Source organism: Diplotaxodon limnothrissa, linkage group LG1, assembly GCF_057381915.1.
Source record: "Diplotaxodon limnothrissa isolate DT_005_m linkage group LG1, D_limnothrissa_male_GT1.1, whole genome shotgun sequence".
NCBI classification, from domain to species: Eukaryota; Metazoa; Chordata; class Actinopteri; order Cichliformes; family Cichlidae; genus Diplotaxodon; species Diplotaxodon limnothrissa.
Genome location: NC_140596.1, coordinates 4108028 through 4122235, shown reverse-complemented (window position 1 = coordinate 4122235; position 14208 = coordinate 4108028). Strand labels below are relative to the sequence as shown.

The 14208-nt window shown below is 43.2% G+C and overlaps 1 protein-coding gene across 1 annotated transcript in view; it reads right to left on the bottom strand.

Annotated features, from left to right (window-relative positions):
• Window positions 1-13807, bottom strand: part of dpy19l3 (dpy-19 like C-mannosyltransferase 3) — a 66534-nt gene extending 52727 nt beyond the window's left edge. Inside the window, exons 1-3 of the mRNA XM_085351159.1 lie at window positions 13626-13807; window positions 12910-13036; window positions 9633-9760 (exon numbers count right to left, since the gene is read on the bottom strand). Of these exons, the coding sequence (XP_085207285.1) occupies window positions 9633-9760; window positions 12910-13027 (246 nt within the window). The 5' untranslated portion in view covers window positions 13028-13036; window positions 13626-13807. The remainder of the gene's footprint in view (window positions 1-9632; window positions 9761-12909; window positions 13037-13625) is intronic.
• Between the last annotated feature and the right edge of the window lie 401 nt (window positions 13808-14208).

The following is a 14208-nucleotide window of genomic DNA, read 5'->3' as shown; positions in this document are numbered from 1 at the left end:
TCTGACAAATCATCATAACCAGTCTGTGGAAACCTGAGAGCAGTTATTTGTTCTGTAGCCATCAGGGAGCAACAGGACAGGGGATCCCAATCAGATCGCCCACCGAGGCAGGTGTTCCCACCAGTTAATTAATGTCATTTACTTGGTTGAAACCATTAGCTGATTAACAGAGTGTAAATCAGCATGGGTCTGCCTCCTGAGCAGAAAACCACTGGTTCATGCACATATGATCAGCTGCAAAAAATTTAATCTGCATTTGGACGAGCCTCTGGAAGAAAAGACGGGACAGATTCTACGAGCACAGGGACGGCCCTGAGCGCAAGAACGATGAGGAGGGCAGCGAGCGTTTTTAACCTCGGGACTCTCTGCAGCCACAGGCGCTCGGTTATTGTGTTCTTGTTGCTCCGTCAGAAAAACAAGACTACATCTGGAAAAACTATCAAAGTTACTGACATCATACAAAAACATGGCAGATTACAATAAATATTTTGATCATGGTAAGAGCGTTTTGATTAACAAAGGGAAAGCACGTTTCGCAACTAACCGTTAATATGGAGCGAGGTACAAGGTCAAAACATTTAGCTGCTCCACGTGTGAACTGATCCCGATAAGTCACAGACGTATCAGCTACGAGCCTCAAAAGGAGGTCAAGTATATTACTGGCACCATCTATGAAGAAGCTGTTTCAACACTATCTGCAAATGAGTTCACCGCATCATCTTTGTATGATTTAGAAGCAAATAAACACCCCAAAATTGAAAGAATGAGTTCACAGCTCAAGAAATGGGAACATCCAGGAAGCACTTGGAGTCACAGATTTGACCTTTTGCAGGGAGATTGATGGCATCTACATCCTGTGTTTAAATGAAAGCTAACAGACCGTCTGAGAAGTTGATGGAGTGGCAGCACGTCGAGAGAGCGAGCCTCCCAGGACTCATCCATACACTGAATGGATGCACGGCATTTCCACAAATACATGTGGATTAATAGACATGTATATAGAAATTGTGTTGTTGCCACTGGAGGCAACAACACAAACATAATGTTAAAAGTTGACAAATAGACACCTTCATAAAAACTTCCTACACATGAAGAGAAAAATTAGCTATAGAGATCCAACATTTTCGTACCAGGGTCTGCATGTGACCTTCTGTGAAGTCAGACGTTTTAACATCGGCGTCTACAGAGACTGACTCGAATTTGGAGACGGCCTCTAGTGGCCATTCCAGGAACTGCACTGATTTGGCATTGAGTTGCATCTTGGTTGAAGAGATATTTCTTGGTGTTTAAGATCATTTCTAACATTTCTGAATTATGCAGCACTTTTCCAACTGAGCAGGCGAAACTTTATCTCTAACTTCAGAAAAGAAAAAAACAACAGACAGAAAAAAATAAATCTATGCCACTTCAACTATAAAGGAGTTTGTTCATTTTGTAGATAATAACAGCATCAGATGCCTGTTGCTTGCTGGATCTTTGTACCGTGATCTCACTGTTATTGGGGCCACTCTGTAACGACCTAACAACACAGAAGGGGCGGGAGCTCTGACTGTGGTTGCAGATTGGACTACGGTGTGCTGTGATGGTTTTCATTAGCACCGTGCTGCAGACTGAACCCAGGAAGCAGACTGAACCTGCCCCCAAGGCGGTCACATCGAAGCAGAGCTCGTTTGTAATGTGTTTGGTTTATCAATCGCTCAAATTGAAACACTTTCTATAAACACGTAATAACTCCTACCGTGAGCTGCGAGAACCACAGCAGATTCTCATGTAAGCCGTTCACACACCAAGCCTGAGTCAGTGCCAGCAGCACAGCCGCTAACAGCCCTGCTGCCATGAAAACGCACTGTTGCCAAGGCCGCAGGGGTGAAACGCCTGAACCGGAATGGGAACGTGAACCGGATCGCCCACGCAGAGAAACCCCTCCTTCACCCCCCTCCTGCGTTCCCGACAGAGCGTTATGGTTACATCTGCCTTCAGACGGCGCATCTTGTGAAAGGCCATGTTTTGGCTTCACCCTCTTACGGAGCTCCATTGCCTGGGAACGCAGAGATTATCAATAAATTCTTGGATCCTTTGATGAGCTGAATCCAGGTAGATAAACAGGACGCTCCCGGGTTAAGGTACAGAACTGATCCAAATCCATTACGGAAAAAAATGTAAATGTGGTGTGTTTTTCTCTTCTTGAAGTCAATCCAAATAAATTCGCTTTTTAATCGCTTCAAGTTCCCTGCCAAAGGAAATATGCAAAAGCTTCCTCTGAGGGATGAGCAGCTACTTTCCTTCCCAATCCTCCTTTTGAGTTTTGCCCAAGGCAAAACAAGCCTTGGCTTTCCACCAAGAACTCTGATGAGATGGCTAATCCTCAATTTAAATTAAGGTCAAAGAGAATAGGCCTAGTTAACAAGTTCACACATTGCTCATTACGCTGGAAGCCAGTACACTTCTCAGAAGGCACCGATCCTCTTCTCTCTGTGTGTCTGTGTTACCATTTCCTCCTTATGGGTCTTTGAATAACTCCCATCTCTGTTATGTGATGCACGAAAAATCCAAGCCAGGGTCCATCCAGCATTTCCTCTGCTCTATGTCTGCCAAAGCCTAAATACGAAGTGGCCTCTGCCTCCATCGAACGCAGCCGGCAACTTCAGAACAAAAAGCAAAGAGAAAGACTAAACCCTGCGAACAACAGGACAGGCTGTGGATAACTGCAGCAGCCAGAGGGAGGGAGGGAGAAGCGAGTTGACTACTGGTGACCCCTCGTCTATAAAAGCACACGTGCTTACAGGAAAAGAATAAGGAGAATAAGTGGGGGTGGGGAAACATGGGAACATCGTTCGGAAAATGCAAGGAACAGTTGTCGGAAGGTTTGTGGATCTGTGCGCGCGTCTGAAATAAACCCAGGCGCTGCGGCCGGCACGGATGTGACCTCACACCTGATGAATTCAAGAGGCCAGATTAAGCCAGCTGTCTCGCTACATAAGAGGACAAGAGATAATAAGCACTGTAAGGGTATGAGCGTGAACGAGAGAGAAAAAATCCTCCAGACCCTTTCACCTCAGGCTAACTCTGATAATACATTCCCTCAACAGCATGCTGGGTGAGGAAACCACATATGAGATTATTAAAAGCAGTTCCCTTTCTGTGAAGCTTCTCCACAGGCCGCCGTGCTCCGATACCATCAGTCACGTAGGGTCAGGTCGGGTCAGGCAGCAGCACTGATCAGGCGGGACTCCCAAATCCACAAATTACTTTCCAGCATGTTTCACAGTTCTTTCCAGCCTACTTGACCTGAAGACACTTCAGACAACGTGTGTGTGCGCGTGTGTGTGCATGAAACAGTAAATGGGAGAATAAAAGTGAGAGAGATGGGGGGGGGTCTCTGAAGGCAGGAAATTAAATATATCCATCCAGACGGCCCAGAGAGCAACAGGAAGCAGTTCAGGGTAAAACCAGGTGCACAAAACACAATTTTCTGTGCCTTGGAAACTTCTTTTGGATAATTCAGCATGTTCTTCTGTCCGCACAGCTAAATTTAAACATTTGAATTTGAAAGTCATTTCCCTCTGTTTGGGTCTCCACACAAACTGAGCTGGTAGTTTTTGTGGTTTTCTTTCATTTCACAACCACAATCAGGGTTCAACAAAACTAGTAGTAATGATTAAAAAGAACAAACGCTGGCTGATGGATCTTAGTTTTCATTTCTTTGCCATAATCTTTACATTTGGCAGATTTCTTTTAGCAGCAATACCTGCAGCACAGTGAGTGTTTAGTCCACTTCACTTAAATGAAAGCCTTAGTTCCTAATTATCTTTCTGATAGAAGCAAAAATAAATCTACTAATTTTACTGGTATACATTAACATTAAAAGGCCAATCCTGCTGCATAACATGCAGTGCAATAGTGAGAAGACTACATGACTCCATGAATATACGTGTGACAGTACACAGATATACAAAACACAATCAGCAAAGAGACATGTGATGCATAACGCCGTAAGGTCATAGGCTACCATCACTACCTGCAGCCTGAGACAGGTGAGTCTGAGTCTGTCAAACTTTGTCACAACATCTTCCTGATCAGCCTACCGACAGAGGAACAGACTATGGGAGGGACTGAGCGAGGACACTACTAAATTTCATTCCCTGAGACAGATTAAAAAATTTAAACAAATCAAAAAAATATATCTGAACAAGTCACCCAACTAAAAAGCTCTGGAGATGAAAATTAAAGCCAAAGCAAAAGTTTTTAGAACAAACAAACAAACAAAAAACAAAAAAAAACTGCCGTTCCCCTGATGGCCACCTGAGGTTGGCTCCTACAGCGAGTCCATCCTCATGCACTCTCATTTTAAAATATCCAACTTTAGAGGATTGAAAGGTATATCTGCAGCATGGGACCAAAACAGTTTTGGACATAGTTGACAGCTTCCTGTGATTTTCAACTGGACAAGGTAGTTAGGGGCGTGGCCACATTGATTTATAGCACAGGAAGCTGTAACTGATCAGCGTCGACTAGGCCTCATTCACTAATTCTCGTGATTGAACCAGAACTCTTCACTGTGTTTCAGCTATTGGTATTTTTTAGCATGTTTGCTAATATATTTTTGATGAGATTCTAGTATTTTATTTATCAGTTAATTCATCCTTTAACTAATTCGCCAGTATGTGTGTGTGCACATTCCATCAGTTTAGGAACGTAGCCTGCAACAGCCCTAAACACCATAAACTGATACATCCATCCATATTAGCTGTTCTCATGAGCTCAGTGAATTCCAGGGTGGTGATAGGCCACCTGTGCAACAAGTCCAGGTATGAAATTCCTCGCCACTAAATGCTCCGCAATCAACTGTTAGTGGCCACGAAGGCAATGTAAACTCACAGCGCAGGGTCAGGGGATGCTGAGGCACATAGTGCGCAGAGGTCACCAACTTTCTGCACAGTCAGTCGCTGCAGACCTCCGAACGCCATGTGGCTCAAGAGCAGTGCATAGAGAGCTTCATGGAATGGGTTTCCATGGCCAAACACCTGCATACATCAGCAAGCACAATGCAAAGCATCAGGCGCAGTGGTGCAGAGCTGGGAATGCAGCAAAGGGTGGTCCAACATCACATAAACCCCTATGGAGTAAGAATGGGATGTCACTCAGCCTGATATATACGTGTGAAGGCAGATGAGCGAATCATTTTGGTAATATAGTGTATAAAGTACACCCGCTATCTTCACCGCATGTCTGTGGCAACTTTGTGAGATAGTTTTGCTGAAATAAAACGAGACACAAGCCTGTCTGTCTTCTGCGGTTCTTTGTTAAAGGTAATCACAGCATTTTCTTTCTCTAGAAATATATGCGTCATCGCAGCTCATCTGCCTGACATCCAACTCTTTCACGGCAGTAATAAACTAATCATGCTTCACTTCACCCCTAGCATTAGATGTATAGGAACTATTACTGTAGCTTAAAGTAAGCTACATCTGGGCACCAGTTTAGCTCGCAGGTGACCACATGCCGCAGGGCTAAATGCAGCAGCGCAGGTTCAACTCCAACCCAAGGGCCTTTGCTGTTGCTCTCTCCCCATTTTTTCTATCTAATGTTCAATTTATTACATAATAAAGGCCAAAAATTAACTAATATATGGTGAAGCTTACCATCTCCTCTATCATCTATTGATACTTTGTAGGTGTTACTTTCTCTGAGTGATTGCTGGATAACGTTTTAAGCTATATCTATAATTTTGTCAGATGTCCGTTATAAAATCTGCATCGCTCAGACTGAGTTAGTTGAAAATGGCATTCACACCTGTGTGTCCAGTGTGGACAGATCTGTTAATGCTGGCTGTGAACACTGCCCGAGGGCATTTTTATACAAAAAAGAACGCCAGAGATGAAAAGTGTTTATACCAGCGAGTCAAAAGCCAGCAGTCCTATTGAATGGAGATATTTAATATCATACATCATCATAAATACGAGGCCAACAGAATATCATTGATGGTCTCCTCCAAAAAAAGGCCTAAGTTGTTCAAAGTTTGTTGCAGAGACAGTGTGAAGAGCAGAGCTTGAAAGAAAATATCCAGGGTAGGTTTTCACCTCCACACAAACGAGAGATGATTGTGAATGTTAGGCTGTTGGTTTCAGAAAGTTAGAGAAACTGTTGGACATCAGCAGCAGAGACTGCTTATGCATTTTCATGTTCCCAGACAGTCTCCCTAAAAAACACTGAATGTTTTAATGCTGAGCCACAGCCACGTTTTTAATGTAACCGAGCAGATTCGGTCTGCTCTGTGCGAACATAGACTCAGGCGCAGGCTTTGATTGCATTAACAGAAGGAAACAGTTCACATATGCATGCAGTGTGCGATGATGTCAGCCAGGAGACCACTTATTTGTGGGAACATTTCAGGGAGATGTTCTCCAGGCCTGTAAAGTGACCTGCATTTATTATGAATGAACACATCTGTCTGCTCCCCTTCACACACACAAACAGAAAAAAAAGTCCGCGCTGGACCGCAAACTGTGTCCACACGGATTCCGATCAATTAACTCAAAGTGCCGCTTTGTGTCCCTGTGACAGAAGCCCACAAATTACCGTGAGCACGGCGGAGCTATACGCGGGCAAGATGCATTTCACATTTTCATGAGAAACAGAATAAGCACCTGGCTGGCCATGCAGGCAACCAACAGAGGAAGTAAACTGATGACGCAGTCTCGTCTGTTCTACACAAAGAGATGAGTCGTCCTGTGATTGGGATAGAGCTTCAGAACCAGACGTGTCTCTGGTGTCAGGTTATGATTCAGTAGTCCCTGTGGGAAGCTCCCACTCTAAAGAGATTTACAGAAAACCAAACGGTGCTTTATCTTCAGCCTTCTCTTAATAACTTCCACATGCACATAACAGTCGGCTTTCATGCAAACCAACCTGCAACTTTAGTCAAAGGAAGGCAATAAATTCATGAACCAAACATTTATCTCCAATTTGTTTTCATGGGTAAGTATAAAGATATTTCTAACAATGTTTCAAAAGTCCACATTACTCTTTGCATTTTTGTCTTTAATGCTTAGTTATGAATAAAATGCATTTGGACATTTTTGTAGTTTACAAGTAGCATCATGACAGAGTTGAATGTGGGAACCTTTATTATTGACAGTTTTACACTGAGGGGACTCTGAACACTGAAGTCTGTCAGACACAGACAGCTGGAGGCACCGTGGACAATTACTGGTTTCCATTATACTTCTTTGAAGTCCACCTGAGAGGCACATGTGTACTTGATACAGTGCTTAACAAATTTATTAGACCACCACCCAATGTAAGGTCTGTGCCACAGCTGCCCTAAATTACCAGTACCGGTAAATGGGTCATTCCATCTCAAAACAACACGGGCCTTAAACCTCCAACTGTTATGGTCCAAAGACTGGACATTTATAATGACTGCTTCAAAATGTTGGCTTCATGTATCAAATAATTTGCAAGATTTTTTTTTAAATAGGTTTTTGACCCACTTTAAGGTCTTCAACATCTGGCAATGTATCGATATCTCAAAAACTCAAAAAATAAAGCCCCCCTCCTCGAGTTTGGTTCTGTCTGAGGTTTCTTCCTGTTAAAAGGGAGTTTTTCCTTCCCACTTTCACCAAGTAATGCTCTGTTTGAATGTTGTCCCGTATTGAGCCTCTGTATTAAGGTCTTTAACCTTGAGTATAAAGGACCTTGAAGGGACTGCTGTTGTCCCGTCACTGTCCCGAATCTGATAGTGAAATTTAGATCACCTGGACTACAGCGAGCTCGCCCTGTGATCGCTGAATCAATTCATTCTTGAGTCCAGATGCCAGATTTGCAGAGATTTCATCAGCGTGTTCAACATATTTTACCTTCATTTGTTTTTCTCCTCTGCTATGTCAAAAATGTATAATTACACACATAATGGCCTCGTTAATGTCCCCAATTACTGCAATAATAGAATTTCCTACAAGTATCCTGTAGCTAACCACAAGCAGATGCTAACGTTACACCACATTCTACAATGTAGAATACTCTTTTTTCCTATTTGCTATTTTTCAGTAATGAACACTCAAAGGTTACTTAGAAACAATGAGCTTGTTAGAAGAAACAATGTCTCAGATTGTGGTTTTGACTTACATAGCTGCGCATCTGGTAGTTCAACTTTCCATCCCTCCCTGTGATAAACAACTTCAGAGCAATTTTCACACAAAATATTAACCTGCAGTGTTTTCACTTCATATGTAAAAGTAGATTACAAAACCACAAAACACACCACTCCAAAAAAATATAATGTTCTTGCGTCAGTTGCTGCAGGAAAACAAATGATTCATACTGCATCACTTAATGATGCAAAGACAATTTATGGCAGCAGCATTGATTCACACTTTGCCCCAGTTTTAGTACTAATGCAGACATCTTTTCTGCCATGTCACCCAGTTTTAAATCTGCTATGTAGATCTCAGCCAGAACCAGAGTGCTGCTGACGCTCTAAAGGGGGGCAATTATAAATGACATCACATTTGGCAGAGCACAATGTTCTGTTGCTGTACAACAATGAACAAACCCTGAAAGGCCTGAAACAACCGCGATGATTCAGGATCTCATGTGGTTCACATAACAGCCCTGAAAATTCATCCCATGAAGCGTGTGGAAAAGCAATCATCACGTTTTAGGATGAAGTGTTTATGACGTGTTTGAAGACCATTTTAGGAAGAAAACTGGACGAGGGGGTGTCCCTGGCACTGATGTCGAAGCTACGTTAGATAAGCGCAAAGCGCGTGTGGAAATTTTTAGCTTAACGGTCACACCGTGTGACACTTTTCCATCAGTTAATATCCACATCTGTGATGTGGTTAATGAATCGTGCACATGGATGTCAAATCCTCAGATAACTTTGTTAGACAAGTGCCAAATACATCAATCCAGGCAGCTTTACTGCTTTTTAACAAGAGCTTTATAAAATTTAAACAGCGCCACGCATTTCCAACTTTTCCAGCTCCCACTGACACAAACTCACTGGCAGTACTTTAAGATAAGCTGTCACTAAGACATACAGCCACCGAGAGGCTAATTCTTATTGAGACATCTACAATTCCCTATCTCTAAAAAAGCTCGGACATTGTAGAAAACTTAGATGAAAACATAAAGAGGTGATCTGCAAAGCCTTTAAATTCCCACGCTCAACTTGAATCTGATTCCAGCAGCACATTTCAAAGAAGCAGTGTTTACCACAGGGTTGCATCACCTCTTATTTTTAAAACTCTCGGTAAGTGTCTGGGAACTCAAACCAGAGGCTGAAAGTGAACTTCTTTCCTGCAGTTGCTAATAAACAGTATAAAAGATGGATGTAGTTTCCAGATATGCCAAGCAGCAAGGTCTAAACCCATATTTTCTTTTCAATGACCAGCAGGGGGCGACGATTGTAGCTGCAAAAAACAAATCTATGAGACAGGGTCCCTCAGTCCCCTCCTGCTGGGACCTCAGTAAACATTTCCCTGATTACTTTCTGCATAATGCATAAAACAGGAAGTCTATTCTGTAAATCACAGTCATTCTTTAGAAAGGATTTGCTCTTTCATTAATGGCTTGTTTCTTCTTTCCACTTCCACAGTGTCGGGTCTGTGACCGTAAACAGTCTTTACCTTTATGTTGGAAAACCACAGGTCGTTCTCGTGTAGCGTCGCCACGTAGATGCAGCAAAGCAGGCCAAGACCAACAGAGACAGACCAACCAACTGAAGTCCAGATTATAGCTCCCCATGACCAATCACCTGCAAGAACATTAGCATGTTAGTTTTCACTGTAGGGTAAAATTTAACGTGAAACAGTAACACTTTTCTTTTTTTACTGATGGCTGGATTTCATTTAGCTGCTTCGGCTTCAGGGTCATGTTGCTGTGCATGTTGGCAGATTCAGCTGCGTACAACATTCTCAGAGAGTGTACACCTGCTCCAGACACTTCACCGGGAAAGGCGAGAGGTTCAGTATTCTAAAATATGTCGAAAACAGCACACATTTTCAGACAGTCTCTTCTAAAAAGGCACTTGTGGCGTTCTAGTCGGACACCCGCGTGTAAAATGACAAAAATGATTCGAGTATGAAAAAAAAAGAAGAAGCTTCAGCCCCTTTGCCACCTCTGCACAGCTGGCCACCCACTGTGTGAAGTGGGTGTGAATTAGAGCTGGGCGATATATCGAGTTTTTAAAACATATCGATATATTTTTATACGAGATATAAGATGTGACAATATCCTTTATATCGATATAGTCTATGTTACGTTATAATTATAGTTGTGGAGCCGCAAGTTTGCCTCTCTTTCGTCCACTTTTGTCTCTACGCAACGTTACTCCGCCTCGCCTTCACTGAAGACAACTCCCCCTCCTCCCCCATCGCTTCACATGCAGGCAGCGACAAGACGGACACGGCAAATCTCCGTTAACGAGTTACTGCGCATCGCCCCATGCGTGGGGCTGGACGGCGTCAACGTGCTAACGAGCTAAACATGCTAACGAGCTAACAGCGCTAACCCTAAAATCCTTTCATTCTCTCAAAAGTTGATAGCGCGCCTTATGTATGAATTCTGGTTGTGTTTGATGGCCGCGAACTGATTTTATGTGGTACACGGCGCTCAGCAATCTGTCAAAAATGTTTGAGTACGACTTTGGTAAGCTACGGAGCTGCACCGCTTGATAGATTGTCGGCGCATTACGGCTACCGAGGAGCTTCGCGGAGTGATACGTACTGTGCATCAACGTAATATTACCGTATTGTGTGTGTATAAGGACCATAAATGGCACCTGTAAGAGACGTGGTTATGAAGCGGATTTCAAACTCCAGGCTATCAGTCACACAGTAAAACTTGGGAACAGAGCAGCTGTGAAATCTGTCTGTCTTTGTTATTACGCTCAGCGTCTTTTAGTTTACATTTTGACTGCACAATTGTGAGCTCTTTGTTTAGCACAAAAACAACCTTGTTTTCTTTTATTTATGGAGCATTATTATTTAATGAATGCTCATAATTTAATTTTGAGTAATTTTTCATGTACATCTGTGCTGTATGTTAATAAAAGTGCCTGTGTGACATCTGGGACACAGCTTTGACTAAGAACTCTCTTTTTGTTCTTACTTTATGGCTTAAAAAAAAAAATCGAGATATATATCTTATATCGCCATCCAGCTAAAAAATATCGAGATATGAATTTTGGGTCATATCGCCCAGCCCTAGTGTGAATGCTAGATTGTTGGTTTCAGAGTTATAGAAACAGCTCTCTCTAATGTGACTCCAGAAAGGTGTGCAGGGAGTTGTTTCCTGTTTGACCCTCCAACATGCACTTCATAACTACAGCTTACTGGGAAACTTGACTAGAACAGAGCTACTTTCAGTCTTTTAAAGGTTTTAATAACACCCACTGTGACGAGTGAAAATATGTGCTGTGTGTTCCTCGTGCAGTTTCTGCAGAAACTGACTTTTTGCACAACATTGTAAATGTTTTGAATTGTCATAAAAGTGCACATCGTGATGCACGTAAGTGCGACACCCGCTAGTTTTCATTCAGTGGACACTTGTGAAATGAAGGTTACAAATATAATATGACACCAGAGTCAATCATTTAAATGTTGAAATGAAGAAAAAAGCTTATCAAGCTTCAGTCTCCTTTAGGGATGAGACACAAGAAAACATGACTGTGCATGCATAAATACAACAAAGGTGTACGATTGTAGGCTTGAACCCGCAGAGTGATTTATGAAGGCGTCAATAAAAATCACACTGAGCAGACCTGCAGTGGGTCAAAGTCGAGGCCAGATATTGACCACCATCTCCCAGGAGATGGCTCTGACCCAAAAAAAACCCTGCAGCAAAGTGCTTGGTTTCCAGCCAGTCTCCGCCCCCTTCTAATCGCCCATCGCCACCTAATCTGCACAGGTACTGGTACTCAATCAAGAACTTGCATTTGAGAACCGGCCCACATGAGAAGCTAACATTTTGGGTGGCTTCAAAGTGTCCTTGAGCAAGACACTGAACGTCAAATTGCCTCCACTGATGTGTGAGTGTGTGTGAGAGGGGTAACAAATAAATCACAATAAAGTCCTGTGTGAATGTGCACTGCAGGCTAAGTGTGAGCAGAAAAGAGTGATCTAACTATCAGCCCAGGCATTCATGTGTTGTTTACGTGCAAATTTGATGGCCGCAGCTGCAAATAATGATTTCAGCGTTTTTCATTTGACACAAAAGCATCGCACACATAACAATGTCTCTTCTTTGAATGCAGAAATGCACAAAAGGTGTAAGATATCAGGCTTTAACCAGCAGAGCAATTTATGAAAACATCAGTAAAGCCACACTGAGAACACCTGTAGCAGGTTAAAGTCAGGGTCAGATCCTGAACACTATCCCTGGAGCTCGAGCTGGCTTTGGCTCAAAAAGCCCGCAGCAGGTGCTTGGTTTTTAGCCAGTCACAACCCGATGTGACTTTCTACCCAGTGCAACACCAGTGCCCAATCTGGAAATACTTCTACTCATTTCCACCACAAAAAAAAGTTTTAAAATGCCTGGATTGCACTGACGCAGTGCCAGCACTGCTGCAAAGCCAGTTCTGCTTTGGTGCCTTGAGAATCAGCTTTAAAGTCAACAGATTTGAGAACCAAACACTACAGGTGGAAATTGGGGATGCTTCATGTGGGAACAAAATAACAGCAGACTGCAAATCAAACCCACTGACAAGTCCTCAACTACTTTGGCAGAGGTAAAAAGCCTGGTACTGCTGCCAAAAAACTGGCACCAGAACAGCACCAAGAACTTCACCAGTGATCGGCTCAAACCTGCTGAAATGTGTGGTAGAACTGGCACTTGCAGCTTGTTGGTGGGAAACATCTATGTGTGGCTCAAGCCTGAGATGGGAGTGCGGGGTGTCTCACTCACCATGCAGGATCTTCTCCGGATGGTGTTCAGAGCAACAGTTGTGCTGCTGGGACTGAAGCTCTGCAGCAGGAGAGGGCTCCTTCCCCTTGCTGCCCTTCCTCTGACGCAGGGTTGTCATGTTGAAATGCTGCCAGCAGAGCGCACACACAGGGGGAGGGGGTCTGATTATCCACACTGATACACATGTACACACAGGCAAAGAGCAAACATGTGTCCCAACATTACTGCGCTCAGAGCCAAAGCAAACAGGTCTTTCATTCAGTTCACGATGGATGGGTGGGTGGATGGATGGGGGGTGGACAGGCCTGCTTACAGCATTTCCTGGTCACGCTGACGCCAGAATAACGTGCAAATAAATAAAAAAAATAAATAAATGAGATCAGCCTATCGACAACAGATTATCAGAGAGCTCTATTCATTCTACCGTTTTTAAACCGGACCAAATGTCGCGCCAAACATAACCGCAGATGCGCTCCAGCAGAGGATCATGAGGGATGTGGGGCGAACAGGGAGCCACATAAGACGGTAAAGTAGATGAGGCGGGTTTGAACCGCCACTGGGAAGCAGAGACACGCAACCACAGCCTCGTTATGGTGAATGTGCGTTTCACAACACAGAGGCGCGCTCCCGCGGTGGACGAAGGACTTTGTTTCTGCCTTGACATCAACAAAAGACGAAAACGAGTCGAGCCAACGGAACATTTAGCGAAGCCTCACCCTCCTCCACAGCAGCGGCTCGCAGGATGCTCCGACAGCTCTCTCTCCCCCTCTGTCTTTCTCTACGCCTCTCTACCTCCCTCGCTCTTTCATTTTTCTCTCATTCTTTTTTTCACCTGCTGTTAAAATTCAGCGGTCAGCCTCGTACCGCACGGGGTTTAACGGAGGGGACAGCACCGGAACACGAGAGGACCCGCCTTCAAAATAAAAGTGTGAGGTGAGGGGGGAGGTAGGTGTTTCGGAGATTAACTAAATAATTACAAAACTAAAAAAAATCTAAAATAAAAATAAATAAATATGGAATAGGGGCCGCGTAAGTTAGTGAATATTTTTACTAAAGAAAAACAAAAATCACTACAATTATTTGGAGACAGTTTTTACAAACTAAGTGTAAAAGATTTGCAGACAGTCCATACACTCAAAAATGCCATGATGCTCATTTTAATTTAATTTAATTTAATTTAATTTAATTTAATTACAAGTTTTCGGTGTCATTTGGCTACATAAGTAAAATGAAAAATGTCAACTTTAATGCAATTTTTTTTTTTTTTTTGCCTGTCCCATTTGGTTCTTTAGCCATCAG